This window comes from Magallana gigas, chromosome 5 (genome assembly GCF_963853765.1).
Source record: "Magallana gigas chromosome 5, xbMagGiga1.1, whole genome shotgun sequence".
Classification (NCBI taxonomy): Eukaryota; Metazoa; Mollusca; class Bivalvia; order Ostreida; family Ostreidae; genus Magallana; species Magallana gigas.
Window position 1 is genome coordinate 6,390,146 of NC_088857.1, and position 16,967 is coordinate 6,407,112.

At 37.9% G+C, this 16,967-nt stretch overlaps 1 protein-coding gene across 1 annotated transcript; it reads left to right on the forward strand.

The window, feature by feature from the left end:
• The first annotated feature begins 285 nt into the window (after window positions 1-285).
• On the forward strand, window positions 286-13,752 carry LOC105342022 (PHD and RING finger domain-containing protein 1). The gene is made up of 15 exons (XM_011448805.4): window positions 286-419; window positions 849-1,014; window positions 2,040-2,287; window positions 2,424-2,507; window positions 2,599-2,720; window positions 2,843-2,940; window positions 3,204-3,442; window positions 3,846-4,109; window positions 4,217-4,416; window positions 4,551-4,694; window positions 4,808-4,938; window positions 5,395-6,351; window positions 9,507-12,187; window positions 12,356-12,484; window positions 12,777-13,752. The coding sequence occupies exons 2-15, from the start codon at window positions 855-857 to the stop codon at window positions 12,909-12,911; spliced, it is 5,592 nt and encodes a 1,863-aa protein (XP_011447107.3). The 5' UTR covers window positions 286-419; window positions 849-854; the 3' UTR covers window positions 12,912-13,752.
• Window positions 13,753-16,967: the final 3,215 nt, after the last annotated feature.

The window sequence follows — 16,967 nt, forward strand, 5'->3', positions numbered from 1 at the left end:
TGTTTCAGTTCATTTAATGTTCCTTGCTTATTTTAATATAATTTTATGAGTGTATGATTTTGAAAAATAAATGATTTAAAAATGTTTTCTGCATAGTAATAATAAATCAATCGTTTTATAGTTAATCATTATTACGTGCTGTTTAAATATTTCTTTAACAAACATTTTTAGTTTAAGCACTTATATAGATGCTTTGTTCAGCACGTTAACTTTTTAGGGTCGTCAATAATGATATTTGATAAAGAAACACTTTATTGCGCCTCTTCAAATATGCTAAATTGTTTTCAGGATAGAAAAATCCTAAAAGGGCAGGGTGATCGTGAATCGTTTAGCATTTTACGTCACTTCCGCTTTCACATCCGGGCATCCTCGGCAATATGGTCGCCGACAAGATATTTTTTTACAATCGGTGAATTCGGGTGAGCAGTTAATGTTATGCTTACGACTAGAACCCATATGCAATGACCACTATATCTTCAAAAACTTTATAAATCGTCATAAATTACACGTAATTTTGTCTGATGTTTCTGTGTTTCTGTATGTCATGGATCATATTTTGTTGTCGGTGAAAGATTCATCAGTCTCTGGCAAGCAATGCAACAATGTATTGAGCTGAGCATTTACCATCGGGCGAAGAAAAACATGATCTTTATAATTAATGTATCTTTTTAAGGATACAATAGTTGAATGTGTATGTTACTGAAACACACAATATACCTGTACAATCCAGTTTTTATTTGCTATAAACCACTACCTTGATGTCATATGATCAGTTTACCAATAAGCCATTAAATTTTTACCGCTATGGTTTTAATGTTATGTCATTATTATTGTCTTATATAATCCAGGCTGTGATGGAGAATACAAACAATACATCGGAGGAATCTGTTCACCCTGAGAGGGGAACAGAACAGGCTGTCAGCGAAGACGTAGCAGAGGGTGAAGACACGCCTGTAGTGACCGTAGACCCTAATGGGGGTACAGAGCTAGGGGTCAATGAAGACAATGTCGAAGGTGAAGGTCAATCCCACTTTGGATTATGATCAGTAGTCAAAGTAGCATTTCTATCGAAATATACAGTGTTCATTGCACAGGACAAACTACAAAGCACATGGGTTAAGAAACAATACTCAACAAGAGAAGTGTATGTTTCAAATTCAATTCTAAATTTCCATAACAATAGGTAAGGTAGATGATACTTAAATGTATTGATTCATTTCTACTGATGAACACATGGGGAGGGCAACATACAGTGTATGTTATCTGAAATGATGTCAGGATGATGACAATGTTGACCAGTTCATTTTTTTAATGAAAATGCAAGGTAAACTTAACAGTGGTATTAACAACTGAAATCATTGATGGCTAAATATTTGTGAAATGACTCAGCTGAACAAATCCAGATCATATCTACTCGCGTTTTGTCAGCGATGATTGGAGAAGAGGATGAAGCCTTGTTAACATGGTAGTGAATTTCTAATTTTTATTTGTCAAGCTTGTGTGAATGTATTCTAGCTACACTGTGAAAATCAGAAATTATCATCCACTTTTTTCATTGCATATTTGTCATAGTAATTAGTTTTTTTCTTTTGATGTTTTTTTTTACTTTTGGTAGATTTGATCATATTTCTGAGACAGGATTTTATTTCTGGCAGAAAATTCTGTAATGATATAGGGTATAAAATGAGAGTTTTATTTTGTTTATTGTACATGTGTGATAATTTAAGAGAGCTGAGGGACAATCCTACTGAAACAATTGTTCCTGTGGTGAGTCAGAAAAAAATGACCTTATATTACATTGTTTTATTAACATGGATTATTTAGAGTATGAAAATTCTACTTTGGCTATTGAACATGATTCATTTTCTGATTTTCACAGTTGTTTACACTAATCTTAAGCTATATATATTTGATGTCCATAAAAGATTAGGTGGCAAACATGTTTTTTGGATCACACTGTAAGTGTTTCTCAGTGTAAATTTATTTATAACAAGTGCTTTTTTTAAATGGCAACTAATGTAGATCCTTTCATCTCTTAGACTGGGAAACAGAGGATGAAACAGATGATGAAGATGGAGAGGAAGATGATGATGATGAGGAAGGAGATAGTTCAGACGAAGACTCTGGTGAAGAGACAGAGGACTACGAGTTTGAGGAAGATGAGGAGGAAGATGGGGACACAGAGACCTGTCCCATTTGTCTGGACAGGCTGAGGGACCAGGATGTAGGCACCCCCGAGTCCTGTGACCATGTCTTCTGTCTGGATTGTATACAAGAGTGGGCCAAGGTAAGAAATATGGAAGATAATTGCCAAAATAAGGCATTTTTTCTTCTTCATGTTTGAACCATGGAGTAACTCAGTAAGATCAGTTGAAATATAATTTGTTTGACACGGTTACTAAATGTTTTTTTTGGTGTTTTAGAATGTAAACACATGCCCAGTAGACAGACAAGTGTTTCACTTGATTTTTGCCAGGCATGCAGGCAAAGATGCAATATTTAAAAAGGTAAGTAATTAAAAAAACATCAAAAGTACATATTATTTTGCATGTATAGTGAGAGATGTTGATATCAATTGAAAGCTCTACTTCTCTGTAGATAACCGTTGAAGACAAGGAGCAGGATGATCCAGATGTGGAGGAGGATCCGATATTCTGTGAGGCCTGTGGGAGGAGTGATAGAGAAGACAGGCTGTTACTATGTGATGGCTGTGACTTAGGGTAAGTCAAATGGAACCAAGAGAATTAGGTTATCAAGATTGAATGTTTAAGAACATTTCAGTTTAGCTGAGTATTTGACTAGCACTGGTCTCCCTCTCACTACTACTGTTGTTGCCTTGTAGTTACCACTGTGAGTGCTTGAATCCACCCCTGGCTGAGGTACCAGCAGAAGAATGGTACTGTCCCGATTGTGAGGCATTGCAAGACAGAGAGAGGGAAGGTATGAATGCCTAATGGGTTTCACCCTTCTGTATAACTTACTCCATTTTGTAGAAATCACAGAAACTTTAATTTGCTATTTTAATAGAATATCATATATTTGTGAGTGTGTTTGTTTTATTTGAGTTTCATAACTTGAACACCATCTGATATAAAAAAAATAATTGATTAGTATATTTTAACTTTCTGAAAAATTATCCAAATAATAAGCAAAAAAAATTACACAAAGATATTATCTAATGAAGTTTTCATTGCTGTGTTTAGGAGAAGCAGCAGTGACGGTCAGTGATGATGAGGAGATCTACCATATCATACAGGAGGCTGGCGTTCTGCCTCACTCCCTCAGACCCAGGGTCCACCGACGACAGGTGGCCAGGACACGCATGAGTGATCGAATCTACCGACAGATTCAGGAAATAAGACGCAGTCGATTCAACCGCAGAATGATCATATTGTCAGACTCAGAAAGCTCTGACCAGTCTGAGCATGATTTATCAGATGAGGTAAATGAAATCTACTGGTTATTGAGCCATGGCTGTGGGTTGTCTATAATTGGGCCATTGAATTAAAATTGGGAACCATTCTTACCTTATATGAACTGTATGGATTTTTCCAACGGTCATTACGATGTATATGTATTTCTAAGTTTGCCGCTACACATGAAAATCTTGAATGTTCCCAATTAGGATTTAAATTTCCTAAAAGTATTGTAAGAACTCTCTGAAATGATGGTAAATCCTGCAAATAAGCAAATATTAAAATGCAATGTTCATTTATTTATAATGTACAAAAATGAAATCAATGAACATGCAAATGTAAGTTGTTAATGAAGCAAATTAAATTGAGAATGTTATTTTTCATACCACTGAACTATTTGTTACATGTTTCTGTATATATGTATTAAAGGACTTTGATATCGATGATGATGCGCCATCTACCAGCACAGCCTCTGCTGCTACTAGAAAAAAACCAACTACTCGACGGAAGAGGAAAACCCGAAGTCGCAAAACCAAGGTGAAGAGAAAATCTACCCAAAAAAGAAAAGGTGCAACTGGAAAATCCAAAAAAGGAAAGCAGTTAGCTGGCAAAAAAACCAAGGGAAAGAAAACAAAACGGAAAACACGCAGGAAAAAGAAATCAACAAGTAAAAGAAAAGGATTCAGAAGAAAGGTACAGAGATTTATCAGCATGAGATTTTAAACAAATAACAAGTTTATATTTGATCCATGAGTGGAGAGTATATAGATCCGACTGACATTTTTGGTTTCTATTTAAAGAGGGTGGTGAGAAGAAGAGCTGTAGCTGACACCCCAGTCACCACAGTGAAGTCCAGGATAGCCAAGAGTCTGGGACTCTCCAAACCCCCCACAGGGAGATCAATACCCCTGCAGAAACGCCCCAGGGACAGGACAGAAGAGTTTGGCCCTGCCCCACTCAGTATTATGGGAACTCCAAATGATCTCTTTTATTTCCAAGAGTAATTACTCACCTTATGTTGTTTCATATTTGGATCATGAATAAGATTGGCAAAGAATGTATTAAGTAAACTTGAGTTTGTTGTTTTTTCAGTGGTCATGTGCATTTATTCGTTTTGATTTTTTCTATCTTCAGTGAAGCTGAGAATCAGCCATGTACCTCAGGATACTCGTCACACTCGGGGAAGAAACCAAAGATGTCCTCAAATCTGCAGTTTTCAGTCGATGAAATAATGAAGAGGACCCCTGTAGTGAGGATCGCAGCGGACTCTTCCTTGAGGTGCTAGTCAGCAAGGAACAAAGATTGCTATAGATAGCTATATCCAGCATTTGTAATTATTTTGCTGTGATCAATGAACTTCTTAATAACATTGATTTTGTTGTACTTCCTAGGTTCCGCCCTCAGGAAGAGAACGCCTCTGTGTCGGCCAGTGGGAGCACGCCTTGTGATCTGTTAGGGAGTATTTTTCAGGGGCAACAAATGCTTCACATGAATACCAACAAAATCAAAATTCACAGAGATGGTATTTTTAAAATTTCCTTTTTAAAATTATCAGATATAACATCGAAATGCAAATGTTTTTGGTGAATATATGAATAGCTCAGTTTTTTCAATACGTATTTAGGATGTTAATACAAATAAGAGTTAATTTGAAGTTAGTGGAGGAAAATAAGGGATACCAGCTTCAACAATTCTATTTGGAAATATGCATATTTGTGCTTTACAATTGTATTTGACTTAATGTCTTAAATAAATTAAGAAATGTTTTGTGTTGATTTTTTTTGTTTTGAATAAATTTTACAAATCTTGTATACATGTTTATAAGAACAAATATCCCATGTGACTTTGTTTGTCTTGTGCAATGATCTTGTACTGTGTTTAATTGATTTGTGATTAAACTACATTGATTTTAATGATGAAAATGTCAGTCAATTCAAGATATGTTGGAGTAGTTTTTAACTCTGGGATGTTGTTTCAGGTTCTCTGACTGCAGTGAAAGCAAAGACTGACCCAAAGGAAGGGGGATCCAAGTCAACTGACTCAAAAGACGGGAAAACCCAACCAGGGGAAGGAACTTCAGCTGAAGGAGGAGCCTCTAGTAAAGAACAAGGGGACAGCGAAGTTGGGACCGGAAGTAAATTCCTGCGTCTTCCAATATTTGCTGGGTCGTCAAGCGTTGAACTGGACGACAAAGTGGAATTACCTGAAGATCCTCCAGAGGTTCCCTTCCAGGAGGATGACGGGCTCGGAGATTCACTTTGGACAATTCAGAAACGTCAGGGGCAGATCGAGTTAGATGAATCTAACCCTGATGGTAGTAGGGCCATGTCAGAAGAATGGAGTGAAGAAAGTGACTTGACGAAAAATAAGGATAGAGAAATAGAGAAATCTGTTAGTAGTGACAAAGATGGAGAAAATAAATCTAAAGTGATGTTAGACCAGACTAGTAAAAGTGATAAACATAGGACTCCTGGAAAAGGAAAAGAGAGTAAAAGCAGAAACTATCGGTCAAATCAAACTTTATTTACTACACACAAAAGCAAAAAAACAGACTTGTATTCAGATGTAGATGACAGTTTAGATGTACCTACTTCCTTAGATGTGTTTGAAAAAAATTTGCAGGGTGTGGGTGAAAAATCCAAGAAACATAGTGAAAAAACAGCATCGAGCAAAGTGAAGGTTGGTGATAAAAGCATTTGTAGTGACATGTTTGAGGACAGGACACAAGATAGTGTTAGTGATTTAGGGAAAATGGAGGATTTAGACGACTTTAAACTGGAGAAGTCGCCCAAACCTGGTGACCCGCCCACGTACAATAACCCTCAACTAGACGATGTGAAGTTTGAGTACGAGGACTCCAATGATTCTGTTCCCAGCACCTCCTGGTCTGATGCTGGTATCGGCAGTGCCATCATCACTCAAGAACAATACAGTGGTAGGTGTTAGGTCTGTCAGGAAGCATTTATCACAGTTATTAGCTCACCTGAGCTGAAAGCTCAAGTGAGCTATTCTGATCACATTTTGTCCGTCGTCCGTCTGTCCGTCCGTCTGTCCGTCTGTCCGTCTGTCCGTCTGTAAACTTTTTACATTTTGAACTTCTTCTCTAAAACCGCTTATCCAATTTCAACCAAATTTGGCACAAATCATCCTTATGGGAGGGCGAATATAAATTGCAGAAATAAAAGTTTGATCTGTATTCAAAGCGGAGAAAACCTTGAAACTGTAGAAAAAGGGGGGTGCATTTTTAAAAATCTTCTTCTCAAGAACTACCGAGGCAAATTCAACATAGTTTAGCATAAATTATCCTTATGGGAAGGAAAATATAAATTGCAAAAATTAAGTGGAAATTTTGTTTCAAATCTGAGTTATTACGAAAATAATAATAAAGGAAATGCGTGTTTCAATCAGTTTAATAGCTTCGGGTTCGGCATCCGGTAAAATGATTCCATACTTCTAAAACGAGGTTCTTTGTTTAAAGCAGCCATGACATTATACGAAAAAGGGTCTATCTGACTATGATGAATTTGCTTGTTGTGCAACAGTTCGCGTATGAAGGGAAATTTTGAAACATACAAAATATATTGGTGCCGATTTTGTGAAGTAAATTGAGGCTAAATATTTCAATGCGTTGACAGTTTTCACACATGACGTTGGTGTTAGCTTGTTCTGATTTTCGTTTCGTTCTCATTATGCTTTGTAACCTGGAAACTATCGTCTGTATTTCGTGATTTTTACGTATCAAATCAAACAGAGACTTCGGTAAATCAAACAGTTAACTGTTTACCTGCGCAAATTAAGCAAAATCGGATGTAGGGGACGGGTACTGAAATACAATTCATTCTATCGGTAATTCGGCATTATCTTTTGCGTAATGGTACATGTAGATTAATGCAATAGGTTTTGTTGAGATGCTCGGCATTTTTTCGAGTTTATTCAGTTTAAATAGAGTTTGATATCGCTGACGGAAATATGTAGGTATATACATGTATATATATATGATTCATTTCGAAAACATAAATTGTGTTCTTTATTTGTTATACATGTAGTGCATGTTTCTTGTGTTTAATTGTTTACAATTTCTATTTACTAACCATATTTGAGTGTTAAGCTTCGAATTATAAGCAAGATACAGCGATTTGCTCACAATTCTATGTTTGTACACAGATCTTAAAAACTAAAGCTTAAAAAAGTAAAATATTTGTCAATATTTATTAAGAAAATTTTCAAAGTCTGTTCTTCCAGAAACCAACTTTAACAACTTATTGTATTGTAAACTTAACCTTTTTAGCTCACCTGAGGGTGGGGCCACAATGGGGGGTCGAAGTTTAACAAATGAATATATAGAGTAAATCTTTAAAAATCTTCTCCTCAGAAACTAATCAGCCAGGAAAGCTGAAACTTGTGTGAAAGCATCATCAGGTAATGTAGATACAAATTTGTGAAAATCATGATCCCCTGAGGTAGGGTTGGGCCACAATGAAGGATCGAAGTTTTACATAGGAATATATAGAATAAATCTTTAAAAATCTTCTTCTCAGAAACTAATCGGCCAGGAAAGCTGACACTTGTGTGGAAGGATCCTCAGGTAGTGTAGATTCAAAGTTGTGAAAATCATGACCCCTGGGGTACGGTGAGGCCACAATGGGGGATCGAAGTTTAACATAGGAATATATAGAGTAAATCTTTAAAAATCTTCTTCTCAGAAACTAATCAGCCAGGAAAGCTGAAACTTGTCTGAAAGCATCCTCAGGTAGTGTAGATTAGTGTAGATTAGGGTAGGGTAGGGTGGGGCCACAATGGGGGATCGAAGTTTAAAATAGGAATATATAGAGTAAATCTTTAAAAATCTTCTTCTTAGAAACTAATCAGCCAGGAAAGCTGACACTTTTGTGGATGCATCCTCAGGTAGTGTAAATTCATAGTTGTGAAAATCATGACCCCCGGGGGAAGGGTGGGGCCACAATGGGGGATCGAAGTTAAACATAGGAATATATAGAGTAAATCTTTAAAAATCTTCTTCTCAGAAACTAATCAGCCGGCAATGCTGAAACTTCTTTGGAAGCATCCTCAGGTAGTGTTGATTTAAAGTTGTGAAAATAATAACCCCTGGGGGTAGAATGGGGCCAAAATGGGGGGTCGAAGTTTAACATATGATTAAATAGAGTAAATCTTTAAAAATCTTCTTCTCAGAAACTAATTAGCCAGGAAAGCTGAAACTTGTGTGGAAGCATCCTCAGGTAGTGTAGATTCAAATTTGTGAAAATCATAACCCTGGGGGTAGGTTTGGGCCACAATGGGAGGTCGATGTTTTAGATAGGAATAAACAGAGTAAATCTTTAAAAATCTTCTTCTCAGAAACTAATCAGCCAGGAAAGCTGAAACGTGTGTGAAAGCATCCTCAGGTAGTGTAGATTCATGGTTGTGAAAATCATGATCCCCAGGGGTAGGGTGGGGCCACAATGGGGGGGGGGGGTCAAAATTTAACAAAGGAATATATAGGGTAAATCTTTAAAAATCTTCTCAGAAACTAATCAGCCAGATGTTTCTTTATAATTGTTAAGACTTTGGCCCCAGGACAATTCTTTGGCCTCCCGAGAAGGTTCATAGTTTGATGTACGTTTATATCTAATATATAAACTATTGTTAAGGATCATTTTGAGAACTGCAATACTCAACATATGATAAGACTATAAAATCATCTTGTTAGAAAAGGGACAAATGATTATAAACATAAGAATATCCAGGGGAAAATGGATTTTATTTATACAGGATCTACATGTATTATTGTACATTGTCCAGATAGTTTGTATTATGACTCCATTAAGCTGATTTTATCATACCTATTGTTCCTCAGGTGAGCGATGTGGCCCATGGGCCTCTTGTCTTTCTTTAGTTTCATATATTGTTGAATTTTCAGACATATATTTCAGAAGTAAAATATATCAGCTTTAAATTAGAAGAAATGGCCTTGAATTTACTGTTATATAATTCAAAAGGTATGTTAAGTTTGTTTATAGGTATAGCTAAGCAGTGAATACAGGGTTAATAAAAAAAAATGATGCTATACATTTATGCCAAATTTCTTTACAGACAAGAAATGGAGACTGGATAAAGTTCAGAGCATGGATCAAGAGCTAAGTAGTAAACCCTCTACCCACAAGTCTCCCAGAGGTTCTCGGAGAAGATCTGATTCCAGAGGAAAGGAGCAGGACCCGGGTTTATTAATAACAGTGGCCGGGGGCTCAGAGGACAGGAGTGTGGCAGAGAAGACGGAGAAAAACACCGAAATCTACGAACAACAGAGGCTCAGAAAAAACGAATCAGATAAAGAGTCATCTAAAGAGCGCAGAGAGAAATCTTCTAGTAAGTCAAAGTCGTATCACAGGGAAGATGACTCTGATCATAACAAATCCAAATCTCGTAAGCAGAGATCCAGAAGTCGATCAAAAGAAAGGAGAAGAAGATCCAGATCCCGAGAGAGGAGAGAACGTTCAAGGTCTCGAGAGAGAAGAGAACGTTCAAGGTCTCGAGAGAGGCCAGATGGGTCCCGATCTCAACAAAAATTGTCCAAATCAAAGGATAAAAGGGAGAGGTCAAGGTCAATAGAGCATAAATCGAGGGAAAGACATGAGAGATCAAGATCCTGGGAAAGAAAGGAGGGCTCAAAGTCCAGAGAAAATAGGCAGAGGTCACGGTCTCGTGAAAGACGAAAATCAAAACGGGATAGATCCAGATCAGTGGAGCGAAGGAGGGAGCGGTCAAGGTCTTCAGAGCGAAGACGTGATCGATCAAGGTCAGTGGAAAGAAAGCATGATCAGCATAAGCAAGAACAAACCCGATCCACAGAACGACATCGTGATCGCTCTAGATCCGTAGAAAGGAGACAATCTACAGACGAAGGGCAATCAAGGTCTATGGAACGCTCAAGTAAGAAAAGTAGAAGGGAGAAATCTAATGAAAAACGCAAAAGTAGAGATAGTAGAGATTTAATCTCAAGTCCTCAAAGACAAGACATTGAAGAGAGGCTGGAACAGGAGGAAAAACTAGATGTATTTAGCTATGGTATAAAGCGTCTTCATGATGGGAAAAACAAAAAGAAGAAGAAACTCAAAACTACAGAGACTGAGCCTATTGTGATTTTATCTGATGATGAACTTGATTCAACACCAAAAATGAGATCAGATCGAACTTCTATTAAACAAAAGACAAATTCTGATGACAGGGACTTGAACAGAATTGAACCTATCATTACAGCTCGTTCATCCTCAAATCATCATACAAAAGACAAAAGTGAGACTCGTGAGCCTCCTCTGCCTACTGAAGAAGTGATTCAACCTCCCATGCCACAAGCCATCTCCAATGTTATCAAAGTTTTAACAGACTCAAAGGAGCCCAAGAGAAGCAAGTCTCGCCATAAAGAGGTAGAAGACATCTTCCTTAGAGAAGAAGCTAAAACCAAAGAAAGTGAAAGGCATAGAAGTTTTGATGAAGAAATGGATGATAGATCATTTGAAGAGGAATGTGCATATGATCCTGCATTTCCAACGGTTGATATGGAGGAGTCTCCAACAGAGGATCAACCCATTGTGTTAGAGGAAGCTGCTGAACCCATTCAAATGACTGTCAACCCACTTCTGCATAAAGAACTTCCCATGCAAAGTATTTCACCCCTTCCTGGCCCCCCTCCGCCTCCCATGCCTGGTCAGGGACTTCTTGGGGAGCCCTCCATTCTATTACCAGCTTCTGCAGGAGAGCCGCCACAGTCTATGTTACCAGGGACTGGGCAGCAGATTCCCCTTCAACTCCGCATGCTGGCCCCAGGATTTGCCGCTCAGCAGCCAGGTGGCCTCCCCCCGCAGAGACAGCTGATAATGAATCACCCAGTGTTCATCAACCGCCCTGGATCATTTCCTCATCTCCAGCAGCTCCCTGCCGGACACCCCCTACACCCACGCCTTGTTTCTACCCCAGGAGGAATGGTCACCATGCAGAACCAGTTCCCTCCTAGAATCCCATCCCTGGTGTCTGTTCCAGGACAGCACGGGCTGCTGAACGGTGCATTAGATCATCTGTCACATGATCCTCATCTTATCCTGACTTCAGATCCTCATGGTGATCCCAGATTACATCACCCTCACCCTCCCCATCCCGAACACCGCGTCATCTCAATCCGACCAGAAGTCCCTGTGGTACCAATGTCTGTCCATGACAACATGCCACTCTCCATAGCATCAAGTGAAGCTCTGTCAATGAACCAGCCAAACATCATTCCATCAGTCTCTCAGTTAGAACAAATTTCACAAATCACAAAGCTCCTGAACACCCAGGCACAGCTGGCTATGTTTGGGAAAGAATCAAAAGGCTTAGAACATCATGAGCACAAGCAGGAGCCAATGGAACAGAAGAACAGCAATAATGTGTTTAAGGTTCCCCTGCCTCCCATACTGACCCACACACTTAACAAGGTCAAGTCGGAGAAAGAAAACATGGAGATGGTGGACATGGACATGTCTTCACCGCAGGACAACGGAAACATCGAGATTCCCACGTCCTCCTCAGAGAAGTCGGAACGGAGCAGGAGGCGGGACAAGAAGAGGAGCCACCGACACCGCCAGGACCGCCACCGCACAAGTCACGAGGATAGACATCGCTCCAGCCATGAGGACTCGGTGACCTCTACCGTTGAGAAAACCTACGACCAGATAATGGACGAGATGAACAGTGTGGATGAGATTCCGTCCTCAGCTGTAGAGCTGACTAACAAAGAGAAGGTATGTGTCATGTTACTGTTAATGTGAATGTCACCAATAAACAGGCTTATGGTGTCATCTTGCTGTAAATGTCAATCAATGAATGTGTCTGAATATTGCAATTGATGTTAATCTGTATTTGATGAGCTTTCTGTATTTTCATTGTGTGTCTTTGTAATGTTTTTACAGTACCTCAGAAAGCTACATCTGCAGGAAAGGGTTGTAGATGAAGTGAAGACTGCATTAAAACCATTCTACAGTGCTAAGAAAGTCAACAAAGAGCAGTATAAGGAGATTCTTCGCCGAGCCGTGCCAAAGGTAAGATTTAGGTATAAAGTCAGGTAGGTGACCAATGCACTATCATGAAATCATTGAGGCATTTTCAATGTCAGAAACATTTTAAAGAATTATTTATCTGTGATGTTTTGGTGCATTAATTTTTTCTCTGAAAAAAAAAAGTAATTGCAATAATTGTTCGATCACATGAATAAGAAAAAAATTTCTTGATCATTACTTGCAATCGCTATTCTTCTCTGTGTTTTTGCATATGCAGAAACAATTGATGTTTATATTTTATGAAATACAAATAATATTTTACATTTGTTGGTAGGTGTGTCATAGTAAGAGTGGAGACATCAACCCAGTGAAGATCCGGGCGTTGGTGGACGCGTATGTTGCAAAATTTAACAGGAACATGTCTCCTCCAAAGGACGAAAACGAAGATCAACCAAAGAAGGCCCAGTGATACTGTTGTGATGACCCGAGGCCCAAAGGGCCATGATCCAGACTTAAAGTACACTGTGTTGATCAGTGCCAGTGCAAAAGAGACTGACAATAATCCTCATGACAGACTGGGTGTGTATGCAGTTCTAAAGATCTCAACTAAACTCTAATGAGTGCTCTGTAACTTGTCTAATGTGTAAAGCTGACACAGAGAGTGAGAAAACACTGGTAACTTAGTTATCTAGCTCACAGTAAGGAGAGGACTGACCATTGAGTGGGAAAGACTTAAGAATGTGACTTTATCTAAACTCAATGAAATGACATTACAGGACAATTGGGAGAGAGGCTTTTGTTTGTACATTGACCTTAAAGGCAAGCTTTTTTGTTGTAGAATGAATGATTAATAAGCATTTATCTGTACATTGTTAAAATCCATGAAGACAGCCAGATTCTAGTATTTATTACAATGTGGGCAGCAAACCCAACTGTTTCTACTGTTCCCCATTTGTTTATATTTTGTTGACCTGTACCTTTTGAAGAATTTATCTCTTGATTTTAATGCGAAAAAAAAACAACAAATCTTTATTTGTAGTATGATGTGGTCTATTTATGAATCATGGATAAATTGATCTTTTGTACTTTTGTGATAAAAATGAGAAAATGTCATTGTGTACAATATTTTGACACATCATGTCTGTAATTTTCTGCTGACGGTGGACAGTGACTCGCCATTACTGGCCTCTGTAGACCACCGCTCTCTTTTTTACTGAGATATGGAATGTGTGAATGTTTATCTACCCTGTTCCTACGGAGTGATGGCCCCTGTTATGAAACAGGAGTAGAAAATAAATAATCAATTACAACCGGGCCTTGTCCTCTGTTTATATCATGGAGAGTTGGAGGTTGGGGGCTATTTGAATTCCCAAGCTTGTCCAACAGATGATTGTGACATGGATTACGTGCCCTTACATGCTCAAAATGATGTATTATACTCATCATGCTTTATCATGTTTGGAATGTTTTAAACAGCACAGAATATTATTCATTCCGAAGTATTTTATCAAAAGATATGCATTACAGTTCATCATAAATTTATTGAATTGCTATACTGTATTGCAGCAATATTTATCTTTTTTCTAGTCTACCAAGAATTTGTATTATGTTTTTGATAAATTGCAACTTCTCAGGCCTTTCTGACAAGCTCGAAAAAACACCTCGAATGTATTACATAGGCATCCTAGACAACCTCCCTTTTGATAAAACTTTACATCAATACAATGCATTTTACGATCTGGTGAGATGTGAGCTAAATTTCATTAAAGTCAATGGCATTCCCTAAAACTTAACACAGAAGCGACATAAAAGTCTGCCTAGCTGATACTTATTTTTAGCGACTTCATTTTGTATAAAGTTCTGATTAACATCCGGTAATGTTAATTCAGTCGAGGTGCTTTTCCGAGCTTGCTCGAAAGGCCCATGAAGTTGCGATTGGTTTTTGATCATTCTTAAAATTCTAAGTTATCTTGGTACCTGGCTGACGTATAGTGCGAGGGTCTCTATGTTTTATTCAAGAACCTCATCTTTGCACCGCTCTATCGCAGTAGGCGATTTGACATAAAAGAAGCTGAATAATGTCATTTTGTAAAAGTCATGATAAAATTAATTCAGACGTTGTTTGTGCAGACCTTGAGAATCTTTGTTAACGAAAACAAATTGTGGTTTACTTTGTCACGCGCCCCGCCGCTAATGTTGCTAAACTGTTTGGTATGCTGTTATGCTGGATCATTTTTTCATGGATCTTGTCCAAGAATTAGCATAGTCTAATGATCCCAATCAATTTGACAACGTTACAACGGGACTGTGTTAGCCCCTCTCATATAAAGAAATGGTTGACGGTTTTATGCATATCATGATCAAAAGATGATCAAACAAATTGATACACGTATTTTCTGACCGTAGCTTCTTCTGAAATACCTTTCTTTGATATAATAATCATTTAATGTGCACGTTTGTATTAAACGGGAAAAGAAATAGCTCATTAGTGATGACACTCTCTCTCTCTCTCTCTCTCTCTCTCTCTCTCTCTCTCTCTCTCTCTCTCTGAGACAACCTGTCAGTATTCCAGGTGTACAGGGTTCCACCTGGACTATTTAAGTCGATCTATATAACTGGACAGATACTTTGTAACCCAGCACTGAAGTCTTAATGGACAATTTGTCATCAAAGTCTCTGCCTACTTTTGTCTGACACTCATCCTGCCACGGTCGTGCACCCAGAGAGAGCCGAGGTGAGATTTAAATATATAATGACCCAAGCAGTCGACTAGGTGTCCCCCCATCTACATTTATTACATGACAGCTAGATTCTTTTTCCAAGTTAATGTACACTATTTTTGGTCAAAATTCAAGTCCGTTAGAATTCCACTTAAAATATTCTCTGCCTATTACGATATCTGTTGCACCAGAGTGTAAATGATGCGCAGTTTCGAAAATAAAATGAATAAAAGCAATGATACTTTGTTACGCATGATGCATGCCGTAACAAAAGTAAATTTTCTGTAAAAGCCTCACCAAAAGTTTATTTCTATTGAATTTCTGTATGGTTCATCTTGTACACCTGTTGGAAAATGATCTATTTGACATGTTAAACGAAGTCGCGAGTGTAGTAATCCAGGCCAGTAAATATGTAATCATTTTTTAAATATTAAAATCGATAATATTTACGATGTACTTTAGATTGCAATCAAATAACCGGATAAGGTTAAGGAAAATCATTAGAGGGTTTTGGTCAATGCCATTAGACATTGCTTTCCTATATTTTGAAATGCTGCAGAGTTGTGGTTGAATTGACAGCTTCGGGCAATTTAAATTCAAATTTGAATATTAACGATCTGATCTGCGTGTTATTTATAATTGTCAGGTCCAATCACTTTTGATATAATTTTTGTTAGAGCAATAAATTATCGCCGGTGTCTAATACATCAGCAAACCTCAGCGGTGTGTTCTTGCCAATGCTGCTCTAATTACATGTACTAGTAATTAGACCCAAACCAAGGCGTAAGGAAGAAATTTAAACGAAATTCAGCAAATTACAGGAGTTAAAAACCAATTCTTCTTATGTGTAATATAATGTAAGTAATTGAAGAAAAGTAATAAGCAGAAATGGCGAAATGTTCATTTGTTTCGAGTGACATGTTTGGAAGGGGTTGTTTGTACGGCGATATAACTTAATTGTCGTTAATGCTGGTGCGGTTTCTTAATGAGGATTCTCTCGTTTTTTTTTCTTATCTTTCATTAAAGGTTGCACGTGTTAGAATTACTAATTTATTCTAATGGCATTACCGACTGTCCTTTCACGTACGATAAAAAGAATATAATGGTGCAACAGCAATTGAACTCATGATGAATTCACAAAACGGCTGTAAATTTGTTTTTAAAAAATCTGTACAGAGGTAAATGTGTGGCTTTTCAAGTTGTTCAATGTCAGCTTGTCAAGAGTATTTCGTTCTGTTCTTTTTAGATTCGTGATAACAAGACTGGACTTTGTTTGACATAGCTACAAAGTGGAAGATCTTGTTATGATGTCTCGAATACACACGGCATTCCTTTAAAATTGTCATAATCCCTGCAGAGGGATTTTATCGAATAAATAGGTGGGGATATTTTAAGAAACTCCTCCAAAAGAATCTGTTTAATATGATATGATTTTTTTTTTTGTGTCTTAAAACTTTACATCAGCAACATTTATTTTTACCCTTTATTGAAAATGATCCACAAGGGTAAGGAAACAAAATCACTCAACAATAAGACACATATTTTTTTTCTCTTATAAGTATGGAATCCGGATAAGGGACATGTAACTCACAAATACATCCTCATATTATCGAGGTTTGCGTTGATAATCCGATGACGATGGTGCGATGACGATGGAGCGAAAATGCGATGACTATGACACGACGATATAGCGGGATGAAGCGATGGTACGATAGTATAACGCGTTGATACGATATCGATAACGCGATGTTGCGATAACGAAGACGGGATGCTTTCTGACAATAATTTTACTAGATCAATTAACG

What these genes read in the sequence shown, in the direction of transcription:
- LOC105342022 (XM_011448805.4), top strand. Translation starts at nt 855, where the DNA reads ATGGAGAATACAAACAATACATCGGAGGAATCTGTTCACCCTGAGAGG. An exon ending in TGTGATGGCTGTGACTTAGG is followed by an intron (nt 2,721 to 2,842) that starts GTAAGTCAAATG and finishes GTTGCCTTGTAG; the next exon opens with TTACCACTGTGAGTGCTTGA. An exon ending in GAAAAGGATTCAGAAGAAAG is followed by an intron (nt 4,110 to 4,216) that starts GTACAGAGATTT and finishes TTCTATTTAAAG; the next exon opens with AGGGTGGTGAGAAGAAGAGC.